At 38.8% G+C, this 19,405-nt stretch overlaps 4 protein-coding genes across 4 annotated transcripts; 1 reads left to right on the forward strand and 3 right to left on the reverse strand.

The window, feature by feature from the left end:
• Positions 1 to 986: 986 nt before the first annotated feature.
• Positions 987 to 4,212, reverse strand: LOC116214816 (aluminum-activated malate transporter 9). The gene is made up of 6 exons (XM_031550291.1): positions 3,647 to 4,212; positions 3,258 to 3,395; positions 2,905 to 3,174; positions 2,673 to 2,809; positions 2,429 to 2,575; positions 987 to 2,143 (listed from the first exon to the last, which is right to left on the reverse strand). Exons 1-6 carry the CDS (start codon positions 3,993 to 3,995, stop codon positions 1,463 to 1,465), a joined length of 1,722 nt encoding a protein of 573 aa, XP_031406151.1. The 5' UTR covers positions 3,996 to 4,212; the 3' UTR covers positions 987 to 1,462.
• Positions 4,213 to 5,544: 1,332 nt separating this feature from the next.
• Positions 5,545 to 7,450, forward strand: LOC116214880 (protein YLS3). Its single transcript, XM_031550364.1, has 3 exons — positions 5,545 to 6,796; positions 6,915 to 7,010; positions 7,163 to 7,450. The coding sequence occupies exons 1-3, from the start codon at positions 6,433 to 6,435 to the stop codon at positions 7,312 to 7,314; spliced, it is 612 nt and encodes a 203-aa protein (XP_031406224.1). The 5' UTR covers positions 5,545 to 6,432; the 3' UTR covers positions 7,315 to 7,450.
• Positions 7,451 to 7,566: 116 nt separating this feature from the next.
• On the reverse strand, positions 7,567 to 8,987 carry LOC116214879. Its single transcript, XM_031550362.1, has 2 exons — positions 8,459 to 8,987; positions 7,567 to 8,051 (listed from the first exon to the last, which is right to left on the reverse strand). The coding sequence occupies exons 1-2, from the start codon at positions 8,897 to 8,899 to the stop codon at positions 7,881 to 7,883; spliced, it is 612 nt and encodes a 203-aa protein (XP_031406222.1). The 5' UTR covers positions 8,900 to 8,987; the 3' UTR covers positions 7,567 to 7,880.
• Positions 8,988 to 9,589: 602 nt separating this feature from the next.
• LOC116213624 lies at positions 9,590 to 10,195 on the reverse strand. Its single transcript, XM_031548641.1, has one exon. It carries the CDS (start codon positions 10,193 to 10,195, stop codon positions 9,590 to 9,592), a length of 606 nt encoding a protein of 201 aa, XP_031404501.1.
• Between the last annotated feature and the right edge of the window lie 9,210 nt (positions 10,196 to 19,405).

Below are 19,405 nucleotides of genomic sequence, written 5' to 3' on the forward strand. Positions count from 1 at the left end.
TATATATAGACACTATACGATAGTACAGTTGATATCAAATGCACTGCCATACTATTTCTGTAAATTATTGAAATATTCCATATATAACTATTTAAAATGTACCATCATAAATTATATTCACTATTAAATCGTTTAGCTGCCCAATATTAAATATTCCACCATCTTATGAATAAATTATAATAAATATAATATGTAAAAATATTGCCCGTGTTAATAGAAATTTTTTATTTTAATTGGAAACCATAAATGGAAATTATAATTTAAAAAGCCTTAAAATCTATAAAATATATGATAATAATGTTACAATAGAATCCTTAATATGCTTTGTTTGGGAATGTAGTAACTTTTTTTTACTATAATCCACTTAACTTCATTTATCTTCAATTCAACAACAAAATTATTATTTTTTCCATTTTTTTTCAATTTTTTTATCTTAACTACCAGTCAATTCAATTTTTAATACTAAATTCTCTTAACTATTCATTATTTTTTTCACAATTTAACAGCACAATCATTAATTTTTTTAAACTATTCATTACTTTTTCTCATAATTCAACAATACAATCATTACAGTTCAAAATAAATATAATTATTTATAATTGAAATGGAATGGAATTAACTCCACTTTATTCCCAAACAAAGCCTAAAATCCCAATGGCGTGGCACCTTAAGAGAGGACGGCTCCAATTTTGAAGAGTTGGTGGCATCACGCCGCCAAAAAAATTGTTTGTATAAATTGTATCCCAAAATTCAACCTTCCGAAGATGCTGGGGCGTGCATCGACAATTAGTGAATTTATTTTCAGAGTACATATAGATTTTTTTTTTTTGTCTAACTGAAGAATTTACTGATTTCTCCGAGTGATTTAACACAAAATTCATCATTTGTCGCAGTGTGATCGTGAAAACTCACTCAGTCGTGTTACTCATGTCTTACAAGTTACATGAAATCATTACTTGCATAGCTCGTGCTTTTATACTCGTATATAGATAAAGATGTTACTGATCATTCATTGTCAAATGGAGGAGCCTCTCGAAGAGTCATTCCCGAATTACGTGGATCAAAAGAATGTTTCTAATTGAGTCGAGTTTGTCACGCAGATCGGATGGAAAACATTGTGTTCTTCCAACCTTTATTGGCCCTAGAATCTACCATGACTAGGATATATCGACGTTGTGATTGGTAGAGATAACATTATAATTACAACCTTCAATTCTTCCTCCTTGCTATCTCCATTCGATGATAAGTTTCTGATCAATCCGGTCAATGCCCGACTTGCAGTTGCAGTCCAGCAGGCACCCCCCATATCACATCAGTCAGTTCCGATGAACGTTCACAAATCTGAACCACGAGTTTGTGATCGGAATTAAGAATGCTGAACATCGACAACTGGCTTATCAGATCTCTTGTTATGAATCATGGTCCACAAAAGCACTCCAATTAGCTCGCCGTGACTCGACTGTCAGAAGTTAATGATCTTACGCAGTCTATTCAAGATCCCGATGTGCTCTGCGGTTTGCTCATTGTTTGGTTCCTTAAACTTTGCTTTCAAGCTCAACTCCTCAAACTCATCCACGAGATTCTGAAGTCTTGCGACAAACTCAATGAGAAGAGATGCAAATGTTGCCAAGGACAAGGCGCTGGCACTCTCGTAAGTTTTCGACGACTCCACCACATTACCATCAACAAACGAGACACCGGTAGGCCAAGAAATCTGCTTCCTGAAGAAGCCATCCGAGGAAAGTTCAGGAGGCAATGGGGTGGCCACAGGACTTGGTTTTGCAGAATCCCAGTTTCCGTTAGGAGGAATAAATCGAAGATCTAGTATCGCTTCGCTGCAGGACTTGTACTCCAAAACCCTCTTTTCGTCATCATCAAAGTTAATTAAGTCTTGGTGCTGTCCTTCCTGGTCCTTTGGCCGGTTCCCGATTTCCCAGCTCTCCGAGTTGACCAGAATGTAGGACTTACGGTCGATTTTGTTCTGCAACTCTTCTGCAGCCTCATGCACTTCATCTAGTATGTCTACTGGACCTAATTTCTCCATTCTTTTCACTTTACTCCCAAGTTCGCGCAGCACTTTAGCTCCCTCAGCACCTACCCTACGCAGCTCATTGAAGATGATCTCTCTCTTCTCTGGAGGAGCCTACGCAAGCAAAGATGGTAAAGTGAGCAAGGTCTTACATTATGAGAAGCATAAATCCGACATCTGATCATAACCTCGTGCTAAAATTGTTTTCCCAGACCTACGGCGTTCCGTCTCCCTCTCTGTGGCATGATCAAGGATCACTATTGTGATTTCAAACTCAAGTGGAGATTAGATTCAAGTTCAATGAAAACAGGCATCCTCGTAACCTATTGTGCTTAAAGCCATAAGTTATTGGTATTACACGCAAAACACTAAGTAAACAAGAAATTCAGAGTCAAATACCTGTATTTCTGAAAGTATACAGCCATGCAATGCCATGACCATGAAAGCACAATGCCGCAAAGCCCCGCTTACTTTGACGTAGTTCTTCCATGGATACCTGAATCCCCTGTATGGACCATGTGGTGGCTCCCAAACAGCGAATCCGAACTTCCCATGGGATAAGATGAAGTCAGAAGATCGAATGAACAAATGATCAGAGCTGCCCACCAGATTTAGGTAAAGAATAGTCGCAGTCAATACCTACCAGAGTATCCTCTTGGCTTGTTGACTCGACAGCTGCTCGGTAGCCATTGTAAAAGGGGTCATCATAGGCCTGGTAAGTCAAGATTTTTGACGGGACCCTATCATATTCGATGCAGTTGAGGTACCCATTGACACAACCTAAAGAGAAGCACGTAAGAGTCAGTCATGCACAAAACAGAAGACGTTGAGTAGAAGAGAGCATGAAAGCTTCAGGGGAGAAGAACGAATTGAACCTTCAAGCGAAGTTGCAACTCCCATGAAATTCTTCACAACTAAGTTATGCAAATCCTCACCAGCCCAAATGGGATAAATCAATAGATTGATTCCGAAGCCGACACCAGCTCCCAGAGCGATAAGCAGGAAGCGGGTGACTGCGGTTTGAATAAATTCCCCAGTCCGATTCCCCGACACCATTACTATAACATACGTCAGCAAGAACACCCGGAACCCGTATTCATAAGGCTTCATCGTAGGGTACAGTTTCATGTAAGTTATTAAGGACCCTATCAACCACAAAAATAATCATCAAGTGTTAGCAGGCAGCGATTCATCGAAGAAAGTCGATTTCTTAATACAAAGATCAGACCTGTGAGGAAGATACTGATGATGATAAATGTCTCTTCCCACGATCCAGCTAACTGGGACAACTGTGCCATGCCCAGACCGAGCCCACCGGCCGATAATGTCCCAATCCCACGGTTGAATCCCTTGCTCAGAGTAGCACCTGCAGGAAACAACCAGTAAACACAAAGATTGAAGTAAAAACTGCAACTCTTATATATACATCTATACATACATGTATATATACTTTATGGATATATACGCACACGCATAGAGAACTACTCTGCAAAAGTTCTGACTTTTACACTCCAAACAACCAATTGCATTCAAAAGAACCGGCGGCAAACATCGGCGGTACTAATCAACGGCTTATGACGTTTAGATTCAGCCATGAAGTGTCAATATCGAGCTCACCTATACTGAATTCGAACACGACGACGACAGTGAGGATGGCCCAGACGGAGTACCGGCTTAGCCCCCGGAGCGGCTCCTTCAAGTAGATAAGCAGCGAGATGAGCATCAATGCGAGCCCCATCTTCACGGAGAAGACGATCTTCCTCGGGTCGGACCTCCCCATCTCCACGGCCTTGGAGGCCACATCCTGCAATTCCCGCCACCAGCTCACGATCGCGTCGCAGAAGCAGCGGTAGGAACAGCGGAAGGCGGTCTGATCCTCTCGGGACTCGATGTCGCTCAAATTCAGCTCCGAGGCGCCTCTCATGGACAGCAGCTTCTCCCGCAGCGACCCCATTTTCGCTGCCATTTTTCCTCCCAGACAAGAGCTCGCGGACACTTATAAGACTCCGCAGAGGCAGGGTGAGAGAGAGAGAGAGAGGGAGGGGAGGTGGAGGGAGGGAGAGGGAGATGAATCAAGCGGGTGAATGATTGTAAGGAAAGGAAACCATGATTGAAAAGGAAGCTTCTTCCATGGAGATCACGGCAATCTTCAATGAGAGACGGGGAGAGATCGATCTGAGGACGTGCGAGGGAGAAACATAATACGCTGCCGTTTTGTCGCCTAAAGGGACCCAATAGAGATGGGCCTACTCTACGACCATCAAACCAGCCACTCAGGTGCTGCCACGTAACGGGAAGATCGATGTGGACCCGCTTGTCTTTCAGTTAGCTTTTTGGCGGGTCGACCGGTGGAGTTCTGTGATGTTCGTTGGTCTTGAAAGCTGTACCCGCGAGAGACAGAGTTTCTGCATGGACCAGGTGCATTGCGCCTTCCAATGCAAGAAGGAGAAAATTCACTGTACTTATCGGAGGGCGTAGTGCGCCCGTAGCGTGGAATTTTCAATCTACTACCGCACATGAGGGTCTTGTGTAATTGTACTTGCGGTGGCAAGCCACTAAACAAATATGTTTTCCTTATATTATTAATTTATTTACGTACCTTCTCTGATTAGGTCCTCTTTTTCTCGATGAATGTCTGATTATATTCTCCTAATTATCACAATTTCAAAATCCTCCCGATCTCACAAAATTCTTGGTTGATTTATCGTCCCGCCGGTACTCTATGATTGATTTCTTATTCAATTCACCGACAAAGACTTTCTCCTAACAGCATGAGAAGAACGTAAAGCCCTTATTCGGGTTGCCGTGCTCTATCGGGAAACTCTTTTATTTGAAAGAAGTTGTGAAGCTAAATTGGGACTAGAAAAGATAAGGCCCTCGCAGCCCGAAATGTAATAAGGTTGTACTCATCAACTACATAATAAAATACATGACTTCTATCTTGATTTCTAGAAGAGGGAAACTTGATCGACTTATACTAAGAATCACTTGGAAAAGGAGCGTTGTCTGAAATCTACATTTATTTAGTAGAAAAAGTTATTTTCGGTTAGCACGTAAACAGCTAGTTGTGGCAATCAGGAGGTCCATCCTTCAGTCCATCCCTATCCCAATGGGCATGGACTAGCACGGATATGATCAGGAGCTAGCCCAGCCCTGGTTCAGTATTTCATTCCGAGTGGTGTGTATCATTAGGTTTGGTGGGCAAAGTGATGTCATAGAACTAATCTAACCACTTGCAGCTTCGAAAACCTGACCTTTTTCTTATCAAAAGGAAGGAGCCTGATCCAACCATTTGAACCTTCGATTCAATATCTTTGATTTTACATTGATGTGTTGTGAAAAGACGTCCAAAGTACGAGATGAGACAACTAGAAGGATAAATCGAACACCGTATATACATTATAAAACCCTCAATGAGGAAATATCCACGGACAGAGCAGTAGAATTCATTGGACAAATAAACATGATATTATAGCCCACAGAAATGTCCCTTAATTCCAACTCCAATTACAAAATTCAATCTCAATAAGAGTCTAACATGATCTATTAATTTTCTCCATTCTTTCACTCTAACCGAGACTCCAAAAAGATAACCTAGATAATTTCTCAAGAAGATAATCCAGAGAATTTCTCGAGCCATCACCGACTCCGTGATTCCAAACTCTCTCCCACTGGCCCCCGAGGGCCCAGGGCTTCGCGGCACTGAGACACATTTCACAACTCGTACAAATAGACTTACAAAAGAATATATCATAAATTATTAGAGATATCCTAATACCTCTTCTAGGATATTTCCTCTTATGAGGTTACAATAAAAAGACCCTGAAAATATAGAATGCAATATTTTCCCCCGATTTCTTCCTCACTCTGAATCTTAGAGTTTCCGCAATTCGGGCGTAATGCAAGGCAATCTCCAACATGATGTGTATGCCCTAAATCAGAACTTATCTTATGAGAATAGTCAATCCATAGAGCATATACGACACTGTCCATTTCTTAGTGTTACAGCTCAGTTCGTTTAGGATCATTTATCACACACACTCGCCCAATCGAAAAGCATCAAACGCGGTCCAAAGCTGAAAGTAGAAGTTCAGCCCATCTAGTCGCGTATGTGACCAAATGAATTCCTGTTTATTCACAGAGCGCGAATAACAAATAAGAATTTAGGTGAAATTCGTGTATATCATATGCGTTCCAAGAAACCCTGCACGTAGCTTGGATCAACTTCTCGTCCTGACATGAGAGAAAATAAGAACTGCGTGTCGAATAACTGCTGGTAGAAATCATGCATTTGGTAACTCACACTCAAATGATGCATTCCCTCTATTAATCCAACACTTCCAGCTTTCATCTCTTTTCCCACGTAAATTATTCAAATCCGAAGAGTAGCAGAGAGACCAACGATGGCTTCTTCTAACGATAGTTCTCGAACTGATGCTCTCTGCTTCCTCTCACTCCTGCTAGCGACTGCCTTCTTCTCGACCGCCCTTTCGCAAGCTCCAAGCTCCTCCACCTCGAGGCCCACCGTCACCTCGTGCCAGCCCCAGCTATTATATCTCGTACCCTGCGCACCATTCGTCCAAGGGACAGTCCAGTCGCCTGCAGGAACTTGCTGCAACAACCTCGACCGAATCTACAGGCAGCAGCCCAACTGCATCTGCCTCCTCCTCAGCAGCTCCGACTTCAACTCCCTCCCCATTAACAGCACCCTAGCACTTCAGCTCCCTCAACTCTGCCACCTTCAAGGGGACGCCGCTCTTTGTTCAGGTAGCTACCCTGCCTCTTTCTGTTTAAGCCACCGAACATGAAAAAAAGATCTTATTAAAGTCTTTGCAACTCCGATTCCGTGATGCGGTTTCTCTCATCTCTGTCACTTACACTGTAGGAGTTCCAGTGCCTCCCATCACACCCTCTGAGAGAGCTCCCAATTCACCAGCTGCCCAGGTCTTGCTCGGGGGAAAGAATGAATCCTCTATCGCTGGTAAGCAGCAATATCATCACGAAACCTTCGACTCTCTCTTATAACTAAGATATAGACCAACCTTTACTGCGATCACCGGTGTATCTTCTGTTTCAGTTCCTTCAGTGTAATTCTTGCTCTCCTCATGTGCTCTGTTCCATTTCTAACTTCAGCTTCTCCGGCGAGTCAAGTGGCACCACGGCCCAGCATCATAAGTTCGGGGCATTCGCTGAACAAAGGCATCATACTTGCAATGGGGATAATAAACTCGGCCTCTATTGGAATCGTCATGATTGCATTACTCACAGCAGGTCCATATTTTTGAGTCCGACTAGCTTTTAGGACCTTATTTCTATCAGCTGCTGTAGACTCTCAAGTTTTCATATGTAGCTTTTCAAGGAGTAATTTTCACAATTCCGTCTCCACTTTGAACTAAGCCTTCTGTTTATTTGACACAATAAAACAATGCCTTCGAGTCATCGAAGGCTTCTCAAATATTGGGGATAACTATGGGCAGCAATATAGCAATAGTAGAATCTAAACACTCCTAACAGCAATAGCAAGCATAAAAAATACATGAACTGAAAAATGACCCGATAAATTAAAACTTATCCTGCCAAAAGTAATCGAGAAGTCCAAATTGTGGATCATAAGTCATAAGACACCATTTTCCGATATCTGCTCATCGACTACTTGCTAACCAATACATCTTTCTGTATCAATGCGAGATGCAACAGTAAAAATATCAGTACACAAACTTACAGGCTATTAAAGACAACTCTATACTTTAAATTCCATGATAATGCCATCCCTCTGGTTGAATGGGTTCCTCCCATGAAATTGCGCAGCAACTCCCACTGAGGAGCTCAATCAGATTCATTTACAGGATTTCTATTCCAAACTCGGTGCCACCTCAGTTGGGTTCGACTCGAAAACGTCCGAACCGGAATTGGGTTCTTCCAACAGTTCCTGAGACTTGATCGACTCTTTATACGCAGGCGTCTCCTTGAAGTCTGTCGCCCCCTCATTATACGTTGCAACAGCAATACCACAGGCGATCAGCTGCACGATGAAGGCAGAGATATTAGCTTTTCATCCAATCAACACGAGCTCCTTACTTACTAATTACTTAAACCACCGAGTAACTTTATCCACCAACTACGAGGGCAGAAGCCTCGACTCGACTAAGTTCAGACAATTTCTCCGGCTAAGTTCGGAGAATAGCTAACAAGCCCATAACATCATCAAGTCGGACTTTAGACAATCCTTTCATTCCAATAACTGATCTTTTCAACATTTTAACCAAAATAGAGTTTGGATTGGTTCAATTTCGAAAATTGGCCAAATCGTTATGGTCATAATCGATTCGATTTCCATCCTATCGTGCAAAGATTCCAAATTTGGATCATCTATTAGTCATCTTCGCCGCATAAGCTATGAGTGAATTCGAGAAGAGTGAAGTCACATACCGCAAAGGCAATCCCAAAAGCCCACAGGTACTGAACGAAGAACCCCAGGGCGTCCCACTGCGGCCCCTCCCAGAAGTCAGGCTTGTCGCCGGGGAGCTCCGGCAGGACGAACCCGTCGCTGCCCTCGACTCGGGAGCTCGCCGCAGACTCCAAGGCACTGTTCTCCGGGCCGGTCCTCTCGATGTTGGAAGCTTCTGGGAGCTGGTCTTCCTCCTTCTCTTCGTCCTCGGTGGCTGTCGAGGTCCTCCGGTTCCTGCTGTCGAACTTGCCGGTGCGGGAAGAGAGCTTCTTGGCAGAGGCAATGTGGAGGGTCCTGGGTGAGTACGGGATGATGACGTGGCGACGGAGTAGAGCGGCGGAGTGCGGCGGTTGGCCAGGGGAGCGGTAGAGGATCCCGCCTCCTCCGGCACCGGCGCGGCCGTTGATCACGGTGAGAGCCATGAGGGGCTGGGCGTGGTCAGTGGACTGTTCAATGTGTGGATGCGAGTGGGCGTTCCATTTTGATGAGTGAAGTGATATAATATCCGATTACAGGAAATCCCATTTTATCCACTTTATATCTTTTTTTATCAAAATCTATATATTTAACTACTCGCAAAAAAATTACATTACTAATATTAATATAAACAAACTGCACAATTTATTGAATCTCAAAGAGCAAAATCTCGCTGACGGCCACCACCTCTCCAACTGTTAGTCATATTAAGAGGCATCGGCGACCTCAGTAAGGGAGTAATAGTGCCAGTGAGACCACCTCGGAGTAATAGTGCCAGTGAGACCACCTCTCCTAACAATTAGCCACCCGTAAAAATGCTCGAAGTTTGGGCTTAATTTTTGTAGTTTTATTAATTTTGTAATTTACTGAACTTAAAAAAAAATTGGACAAAGAAATAGCACATAATAGATGTGCAGCAAAAAAAAAAATTGTGATTTGAGCGCGAAAAAAATAATTCATGATGTATTTGAGATAAACTTACAAATTCTCGAGTAATTTACTCATAACATAAAAGTTATTTTGCTTTTCCTCTCCAACATTTTACTATCCTTTTCAAATCTACACCTACACGTTTCGGGCCCAATCGGCCCAAACTGCTTCAAGAGAGAGCCCCGACCCGACCCGAAACAGAGTCTCTAAATTTCGGCCCATTCGCTATCCGGCTCTACGTAATCAAACAGCCCTCCCACTGCCACAAACTCCCCGTCTCCGCCGCCGTAGCCCGACCAACACCCGTCGGCACCGACCGCAAACTCGTATCCGCCATAGCCCGCGAACTCATTGTCGAACCCGAATAGCCCTCCAAGCTCGAAGCCGTCCGAGCTCTCAGACCAACCGGCGCCTCCAAACCCCCGCACATCGGAGGATGAGTAATTAGCCAATGTCGGTGGAAGGCCGAGCTCGTCATCGGAAGCTTCCAGAAGGTACCCGAGGTCCGGCTGATGAGCCGGGGCACCAAGTATCTCCTCCTCGAAGCTCCTGATCACCGAGTCGAGGCCCTGGACTGCCGTGTCAACGTCGATGGGATCATCCAGTATGTCGAGTATCGTCTCCTCAATCCGCCACGACTCGGGCGAGCTGGAATAGTCCTCTGGGCCATCAACCCGGGGCCGCTTCGACTCAGTGAGGTCAGCTTCCTGGAATGCTGAGGTGAACGGCCCCAAATTGTCGGGCTCGGGACTGGATACTAGACCGGCATCCGACTCGTCCCGGACTCGCTTCTTGGTCTCTTCCATAACCATTTTACAGGCAATCGACGAAATGGAGGTCGTCAGCGATCTGCGTCACAATGCCAAGACGACTACAAATATATATACGTGGATGTATATCTGCAGGGTAGCAGAGGAGCGATGAAGAAGACAGGAGGGAATGGAGTGAAGGGAAGGGCAAAGGTTGATGCTTGGAGTTGCTACAATCTAGAGAAAGTGATGAGGGGATCTTGGGAAGCAGGGAGATATATATACAGAGAGGGAGAACGGCTGATGTGTGTTTTGCGTGTTGCCCCGGGGAGGGTTGTTGGGTGGACGAAAAGGAGATAGTCGATTTTATTTTAATTAAAGGAAAATTACACCATACATCCAAACATTATATATTGTCTTAATTTTATTTCAATATCGATTTTTTTTATTTATTGAAGGCATTCTAACATCAATAATTTGGTGTCAAATTTATCTCGCCGTAAATATTCCGTCCATTTTTAATAGAAATGCTGACGTGGCGCATTAATTACTTGACGGCGCTGACATTGAGAGTGTGTGAGTCTCAATACAAGGAAAAAATAACACTACGTATTCTAACATTTTAATATTTTCTCAATTTTATCCCAACTTTTTTATTTTTTCTCAATTTTATCCCAATTTTTCAAAATTTCTCAAATTTATCCCAACCTATTAGAATAATATGGAGAAAACAGTAAAAGATTAGGATAAAATTGATAAACTATCGAAATGTTAAGATAAAATTGAGAAATCATCAAAAGATAAGGATAAAACTAAGAAACTATCGAAATATTAAGATAAAATTGAGAAATTATGATAAAATTGAGAAATAATAAAAATGATGGGATATATGATGTAATTTTTTCCCTATATTGGGACCTATACACTCTCCACTCAGTTTCGTCAAGCAATTAACGAGTCACGTCAGCATTTCCATAAAAAATGGATATAACTTTTACGGCGGGATAGATTTGAAACAAAACCATTAACATTATGATACTTCAAAAAAAATCAACGTTAGAATAAAATTAAGATAACTCGTAAAGGTTGTGATATGAGATATTATTTTTTCTTAATTAAAATATTTTTGTTTATTCACTCAAAAAAAATTATTGTATATATAATTCTATATAGATAATCCATCTTATTTTAATTAAAATATTTTTGATCGATATATAGGAATTTTGTTAGAACATATTTCAACTGAAGTGGAGATAAATGGAGGAGAAAGTGTTGTACGATAACGGATATATCATGTGATATACGCCGCGAATTGATATGAGTTAGTACAATACAATACGGTATGACGTTATACGTATGCATCGTGAACCGTCGTTTTAAAAATTTAAATAGTATTTTTTTTTATTGAGCCTTACGACGTGATCGCACGAGGTATAATCGTTAGATTACAAGATTTCCTCGTGGGTGCAAATGACTAGGATGCAATTACCACGAACTTCCTGCTTTCTCTACTGAGTCTTGCGATCACACGATGCCACGTGGTACATTACAAGACCTTTTCATAGGTGCCAAGGGCCAAAATGCATTTAAAACTGCGTATGTCGTCACGAACTTTTCATTCTTTCTTCCTTCATTTCTTTTTTCCCTATTAAGAACTATTTTCATTTTTTTTCAGTTACGAATCAGCCTTAAAGTTTAATATAATGAAAAAAATTATAAATAATTAATAAATGAGCACTTATAATCCCACAAGATATCGAATCTGCGATTTCTAAATTAACAGACGGAGAATACTTCACTGCCTTACATTCTTTTTGATAAAATTATTTACAAATTTTAGGATAAAGGGGAGTGTCGAAGAGTCAGTCTCGGACCTTCCACGTGTCTCACACATATGTATCTGTTACGTTCTTCTCATTAGTGCGAAGGGAAATCATGCTTTTAATTTGAAGAGGCATCAATCATCACGAACCTTTTTTCTTCTTTTTTTTTCATTCTTCATTTCATTTTCATGTTACGAACTGTTGTTTTAATTTGAAGAGGCATAATTCTTTTAGAGCAGCATCCAGTCATCATGAATTTCTAGCACTTTCCGCATTCATTTTCATGTCGACAACCACTTAAAATTAAAGATATTTCAACTAGGCTATACTATATCAATTAAGATCTAAAGCAATTTGTTAGGCTTTCGACTCATGTTGGGGAGATTAAACACGTTTGCTCGGACAATAACACTTTCTCAATATGTGGAGTCACTATTCACTAAGAATAAACATTGTGGGAGTACATGGACTAAGAATAACACGATATTTTAAAATTTTTATTTATTATATAATAGTATTTTATTATAAAATATAAGAAATAAAAGAAGGTATTAGAAGTCTACAGGACAGTAGATCAACTTAAAAACTCACACAACATTATGACGTAGAAATTGCATGAATGAACTCTTAATAATTTTGTTGGAAGTAAACTAAAGTATTCGATAGCCTTCTAATTAATTTTTACATTATTGTATGTTTATATTATAATGAAAAAATACAAGTATTTATATATAAAATATCAAGATAGTGTTTCAAAAATGCAGTTGCATTTGGTATCAAAGAAATAAAATTCATATATTACTCGTTACACTAAATTAATATTGCGCAAGTTACAATTCGTGAAGAGTTTTACTTAAAAGAATTTTTTTTAAATTGATTATCGAAAAGATATTTTTTTAAAAAAAACTCGACTATTTGTTTCGAAGCCTAGCCGACGGCGCCGAAACTCTGATGCAGCTTCTCGATTTCCAATGAGAAGTCCGACTTTCCAATCCCAACGTTCTAAGATCAGAGCATGCACGGCTCCACGTCACGCCACGCGTCACGACTGCCGGCCCCGAACTGCCTCGTCACCGAGTTTGTCATTCTTGCCGTCACAAGTTTCAATTATTCAGTGCTCACTGCAGCAAATAACCTTTTTGAATATTTATGTCAATATTATTTTAAAATAAACAACGTTTCTTACTATTTTAAAAATAAAATTTAATTAATGGTCTGCTATATGCTAAGCTAAGTCGAAACAGATCATTGGCGACGGAGAAGCGCAACGTGCAGCTGAGGTATGATAGCAATAACACGATTTGAAACAAAGATGTCTAGATTAATTCAGTTCAAGTTTAATATTTCAAGTAAATTAGATATGTTTTTCAAAATAAAAATATTACAATCTGTTTGATTTTGTAATCTAATTTAAGATTTTAATTATAACTTTAACTCTATTCACTAGACAACAAAAATACAATTATTACTTTTTAAATTTTCTTCGATTTTTAATAATAAATTCTCTCAACTATTTATTACTTTTTTTACAATTTAATAATACAATCATTACTTTTTTCAAGTGTTCATTACTTTTTTTTACACTTTTTCTCATAATTCAACATCACAATCATTACAAACAAATTAAAATCAAAACTCAACAAAACTAAACTCTAAAACCAAACACACTATTAGATTCCTACGTCTAATAATTTTTCTAATATTTATATATATATATATATATGTGTATATATGTATATTTAAATAACTCTTAATGTCTCGTAAATTATGCCATCACTGTCGGGAGTATGACCTTTCCAATTGGAAGAATTTTAATGTGGATCATTTTTTTTTTTCCATGCACACTACCTAATCTACCGTCGCCCCATCCATATTTTCGTAGAGGGCTTTGGCTGGTCCAACATTCGAAGGTTTTAACTTTTAAACTTCCATTAGTACAAAACTGTTTGACTTCTGTGAGTTATAAACAATTTAAACTCCCCTAAGTTATAAATTTTGGGATTTCCATAAATTAGAAACTCTAATATTTCATTGAATGAGAGACTTAATTTTAAGTTTCATGAGTGAGGTGGCACCATAGTTTTGTGCCATTTACAACGTCTTCATTCGTGATGGCCCGAAAAGTCACTTAACTGTAATGTAGCTTTGTCGTATGTGGTATTACCCTATGTTTCAGTCCAGCTTTTATATATGTATAGATAGATAGATATGTTATCACCTCAGCAAAATGTTGAGGGATTGGGCATGGGCTCTAGATTGGGCTTGAGCTTAGGCCCCAAACAAGTGTAACCAATTTATCAACCTTCCCGGATCAGCCCGCTTCTTATCATAAACACCAAAAAATATCGGAAAAACTCGACATATTTTTTGTCGTAGCTGAAATAATTAAGACCCATGTGAGCAAACATTAGATCATGAAGCACACTCATCGAATTCCCATATAAGTAAATGTCGGTTCGAAATAGTTGTTGCCTCGTCTATTCACTCCATTGCATAACGTAGGACAGTGCGACGACTCAAATTGGAAACTTCGACCGATATTTCGTTTTAGTCATGAAATATGATAAAATTGAAGTTCATATGATACAAAGGATATTTATGGTCGTAAATGACCATATAATATATTCAACGCATAACAATTACACTAATGGTACTATAAAATTTTCTTTTTCTCCGGAGTACGAGAAGATTAGAAAATAACCGAAGGCTAGTACTCTATGATGTGCGCTGCATGGATTGAGTTTCATATATCTGTTATCATATTATTTAATTAATCACATTTAAAAAAATAAATCTTCTTATTTAGAAAAAACAATTTTTTTCATTATTAAATGCAATTTTAACAATAACTTTCAATAAGTGGAGTAAATTTTCATGTAAAAATCATATTATATTTTAAATATAATTAGAGCAAAGTTTTACAATTCGATAATAATTTTGCAACTAATCGTCCTGTGCGTTGCACATGCTTATTTAACTATATATATGTACTTCTTATTGTATTTAAGCTTTAATATTTTTAATTATAATAAGTTATATACATTATTAATTTTCATATTTGAATAATTATGAATTTTGTATAAATATTATTCTAATAAAATTATAATGTCCAATACAGTTTTATTAATAGATTTAGTTTCTTAATAATATATACCTTTATCAAAAAATTCTAAAATTTTCATTAGCTTTAACGATTCATTTTTGCTTACTTTTGATAAAAAAAAGTATTCTATTTTTTGTTAATATTTCAATATTATCAAATTATATTTTTATAATTATAAAATAGTATTTATCTTCTTTTTTTTCAATGGCATTTTAAAGGCACAAATAAAAAGAGTCCTTATTAAATTGGTTTCAATTGATGTAAATATTTTATATTTCTAAAAAGAAAAACATGACCGCAATATAATAGGCTTTAGATGGTCCAATTAATCGGAAGTAACAAACACTCATTTGCAGTGTAGGGTTCAAAGTTAGTTAAAAACTTGTCATTGTTACGGTAATATCACTACAGGAGGATGTAGATTGCAGGATGAATGGTTGGCTGCCTGAGATGGCTCTTTCTCTGAGGTTACAAAACCGCAGTCTAAAATGTTCCCCACAAAGCTTTTCCCGATGCAACCGGAATCGCGGGGAAAGGTTCTCCTGGTGGTTAGAACCGCGGGCAAAGATTACAGCCAACCGCTGGTGAAGATGGAGTCTGTTGTAGTGATTATTAAACAAGTGAGAATTAGTCTTAATCACAAGCTCGTAGTGTACTCTTGTGTTTTGCGAATAAAAGGATATTTTTTAAGGGCATAAATAAAAAAAGTCTATTGAAATTGGTAATCAATTAAAGCAAAGTAAGTATTTTATACAAAAATGGCAAAATTAAGAAAAACATATAATTAAAAAAAGTATGGTAATCTTGTTTTTTCACGAATAAAAGATATTGCTAAGATCATAAAAAAAACTTATTTAAATTGGTGATCAATTAAAGGAAAGTAAGTATTTAACCAACGTGAGATGATTCAAGCGGTTGACTTTTTTTTCAGCTTAAATAAGGTCTCGATACCAATTGGACTTCCCGATACCAAAATTATGTGAATTCACACAGAAGAAAGAAAAGTAAGTATTTCATGCTAAAATGAAAGAAGTATTTTATATTGAAAAATTAAGAGAAAAACATATATATATATATATATATGTATATTTTTAAAAAGTATTGTACTGTTTTGTTTCCCGAATAAAAGGATATTTCTGAGGGCATAAATTTTTTAAAAAAGTCTATGTAAATCGTTAATCAATGAAAGTAGAGTAGAAGAAGAAGAAGATGGTGGGTGTGGGTGGGGGAATCCCACCGGCTCGACATAAGGAAGAAAAAAGACGAGATTTTGATATTTTAAGACGATAATAATTAAAGCGCTTCAAGTTTTTTTTTTTAATGTATAGGTTAATCTTTTTAGGTCAATTTATTTTTTTTTTTAGCGAGAAACAAGGTTAGTTCCTAAAAAAATTAAAGAGTACAGATACGAAGTATAATAATTTTAAGAGATCGTCTACCGACAGAGGACCTAAGCCGTTAGGAGTCAAAAGTAAAACATGAACGTGAAGCTACTAGGTCAATCTAGCTTGTTCAAAAGGACTCATTTACATAGTCCATTCAGTAAACACATATATATAATAATTATACAAGAAAATTAAAATGAAAACTAACCAACACATTAAAAAAAAAAAAAAGAAATTAACTTGAAAGATAAGTAATTAATATTGGACGGCCAATTAATTAGTCCACCTTCTCTGCGGCCTCCGTCTTGTCTGATCCGAGACCAGAGCTCAGCCTGAGCTTCCGCACCGTCGCCGCAGGCCCGGCTAGTCGTTGCCGCGGCTCTCCTCCGGCGAGGCGTTCAGGTCCAGGACTAGCCCAGTGCTCTGCCTCCCGGTCTCCAACTCCGGCGTGTCCTCCTCCGTCTCGAACATCGCCCCTCCGTTAACTTCCGGCTTGGCGCCCGTCTCAATCGCGGCCCTCCACGTGCCCGGCGCCCACTTCCCGCTGTCCCCGCCAGCCCCCTCGAAGTACTGGACGGCGCGGTGCATCCGCCGGAGGATCGCGAAGAACTCCTCCACCTCGTCGTCCTCTGCCTCCAGCCTCTGATCAGCCAACCTAGCCCTCTTCCTCAGGCCGTCGACTTCAACGGTCGGCGCTCTTCTCTTCGTGACCTTCTCCGCCTTTTCCATGGCCAATCGCTTTATGGCCTTCAACCGAGAGAAGGCAAGAAGATGAAAATTTTGTTGCTGTTTTTGTTCTTTGGCGGGGGGTTTGGAAGACTTAATGAACGAGGAAGGGGAAGTATGCACTTGGCACAGTTTAATTTAATCTAAAGGGTATTGACCAAGGCAATGTGCGAGCGCTGTAGTTTGTTGCGTTTGTCAAAAAATTCTTTAAGGTGCTTTGAATTGTGTTTAGCACGAAAATCGAGGGCATACGGAAAAAAAAAATAGTAGGTGGTTGGTTTCCGCTCGACCATGTCATGTGTACGCAATTTAGCGAAAAAAAAAATGTCATGTGTACGCAAGAATGAAAGAGTGCAAAAAAGTCAAAAAAAAGGTAAAAATAATTTGTGGTTTCAACGGAACGTTAATAATTTTTTTTCGATTATAAAAAAAATTCATAAATTTTTTTACAATGAAAGAAATCTCAATAACTAAAAAAAGAGATACATGTAGTTTTACACTAGTATCGAAGTTGAAATCTTTAGGTTATACGAGTATGAAATCCCTTGGTTATACGATATTTCAAGTTCTTTGTCGTTCTACTCGTGCAGTCTCTCAACCAACGTTGGATCATTGTTTTCCTGTCGAAATTTCAAAGTTATAGTATACCGTGAACTGGTCAGGCCGAATGATTTACTAAGTCCGTGTCGGGACTAAATTTGGGACCTTCTGAATTCAATTCGGAAGTAAATGCCACCACCAAGTCCCTCCTTCTTAGCAAAAGTTATTCGAATATAAAAGAGATTCATTGGCCTATCAAGAGAAAAAAAATAATAAATATAAAAGGAAAAATAAAGGGATAATAAGAAAACTTTATTGACGGGATCAGAGTTAGAATAAAAATAATGTTGATTAGAGAAAAGTCATAGTGCATTAATATACATCCCCATCTAATACTTAAAAGATTTCATATTCAATTTTCAGATAAGGATACTTTTACTTCCTTATTTAACTCTTCAATGTTTTCAGTGAGCACTTTGATATTGGGATGTTCAAAGAATCTCGACGGCTTATGGTTGAATAAATTCGATTCATTATGAGCGTAAAGCTCTTTCAAGAAGAATTTTAACTCGAATTCAAGATTTTAGTTAAAGTAAATAAGACCTTCCGTCGGTATTGAGCTTTTCATTTTCCTACACTAGACCTAAGCCACTTACGCAATGAAAAAGAAAGAGTCAACAAATATTTTTGCATGCGACAACGGGAGTGAAGTGATGTATTATGCATATTACATAATAATCGTCGGCGGATGACGTCACATCCTCTGTAAGCAGAGAGGGTATTCCGTGATGCTTTACCCAGCGCCCAACACCATGACGACGCGAGTGTCCCACGCGCCGAATCAACGGTCGAGGCGTGTTCTCAACTGCTACTTGCCACGACGCCCAAGGAAGGACTGTCAGTCGTCTTTTTTTTCGGTGGAAACTCTGTCAGTAGTCTGCAGCAACTTTACTTGCGTTGAATTTTCTGGGATCGGTACAAAAGTGGACTCGGAATTGACTACTGAAAAGAAAAAGTTGAGTCATACTTAATTAATTTTCTGAATCTTACTTTAAATTTGATTTAATTAATTTTAAATTAATTACACCATATAATTTAACGTTTGAAGAAATTCTTAATTCTAGCACAACATCAATTTTTTATTTGAGATATCCCAACGTTGCTAGTTTGATGTCATCATTTATCCTCTAGCTGCTAAATGATAAAATAAAAATAGTAACATTGGGATACCTCAGGCAAAAAAATAACATTATGATATATTTAAGAATATCTGTTAATATTAGGTTATATATCGTAATAAATCCTTAATTTTTTGATGTCTCCAACTTAATATCTCTAATAGGTCCTAACTAATCTAAATTCGACTTAGGCTAATTCGCGAAGGAGTGAAACTCTTCTATTTTAAATTTTCTACGACATTTACGATACTCGAATTCGTGACCATTTTTAAGAGGGCCAAATCACCCGAACCAAATATGTAAAATTAAATAGTTGGCAAGGATAAGGAACACAAACCCTTGTGGGAGAAATTATAAATTAACCAAGAGTGGGGATTCTAAAAATGATTTGATTCCACTTGGTTAAAAAAGTAACGCGTCGCCTTTGACATCGCATCATCGGATGTTTCCTGGAATCTTCGTCACAATGGTGCAGATGGCACTATACCATTTGTATTATTGTTATTATTGATATCGTT

This window comes from Punica granatum, chromosome 7, assembly GCF_007655135.1.
Source record: "Punica granatum isolate Tunisia-2019 chromosome 7, ASM765513v2, whole genome shotgun sequence".
Lineage (NCBI taxonomy): Eukaryota > Viridiplantae > Streptophyta > Magnoliopsida > Myrtales > Lythraceae > Punica > Punica granatum.

Coding starts and splice junctions, on each gene's coding strand:
- LOC116213624 (XM_031548641.1), bottom strand. CDS start 10,195: ATGGTTATGGAAGAGACCAAGAAGCGAGTCCGGGACGAGTCGGATGCC.
- LOC116214880 (XM_031550364.1), top strand. CDS start 6,433: ATGGCTTCTTCTAACGATAGTTCTCGAACTGATGCTCTCTGCTTCCTC. Junction 6,797..6,914: donor GGACGCCGCTCTTTGTTCAG/GTAGCTACCCTG, acceptor CTTACACTGTAG/GAGTTCCAGTGCCTCCCATC. Junction 7,011..7,162: donor GAATGAATCCTCTATCGCTG/GTAAGCAGCAAT, acceptor TTCTAACTTCAG/CTTCTCCGGCGAGTCAAGTG.
- LOC116214879 (XM_031550362.1), bottom strand. CDS start 8,899: ATGGCTCTCACCGTGATCAACGGCCGCGCCGGTGCCGGAGGAGGCGGG. Junction 8,052..8,458: donor CTTTTGGGATTGCCTTTGCG/GTATGTGACTTC, acceptor TTCATCGTGCAG/CTGATCGCCTGTGGTATTGC.
- LOC116214816 (XM_031550291.1), bottom strand. CDS start 3,995: ATGGCAGCGAAAATGGGGTCGCTGCGGGAGAAGCTGCTGTCCATGAGA. Junction 2,810..2,904: donor AGTTGCAACTTCGCTTGAAG/GTTCAATTCGTT, acceptor GCTTCTCTTTAG/GTTGTGTCAATGGGTACCTC. Junction 2,144..2,428: donor GTATACTTTCAGAAATACAG/GTATTTGACTCT, acceptor TTGCTTGCGTAG/GCTCCTCCAGAGAAGAGAGA.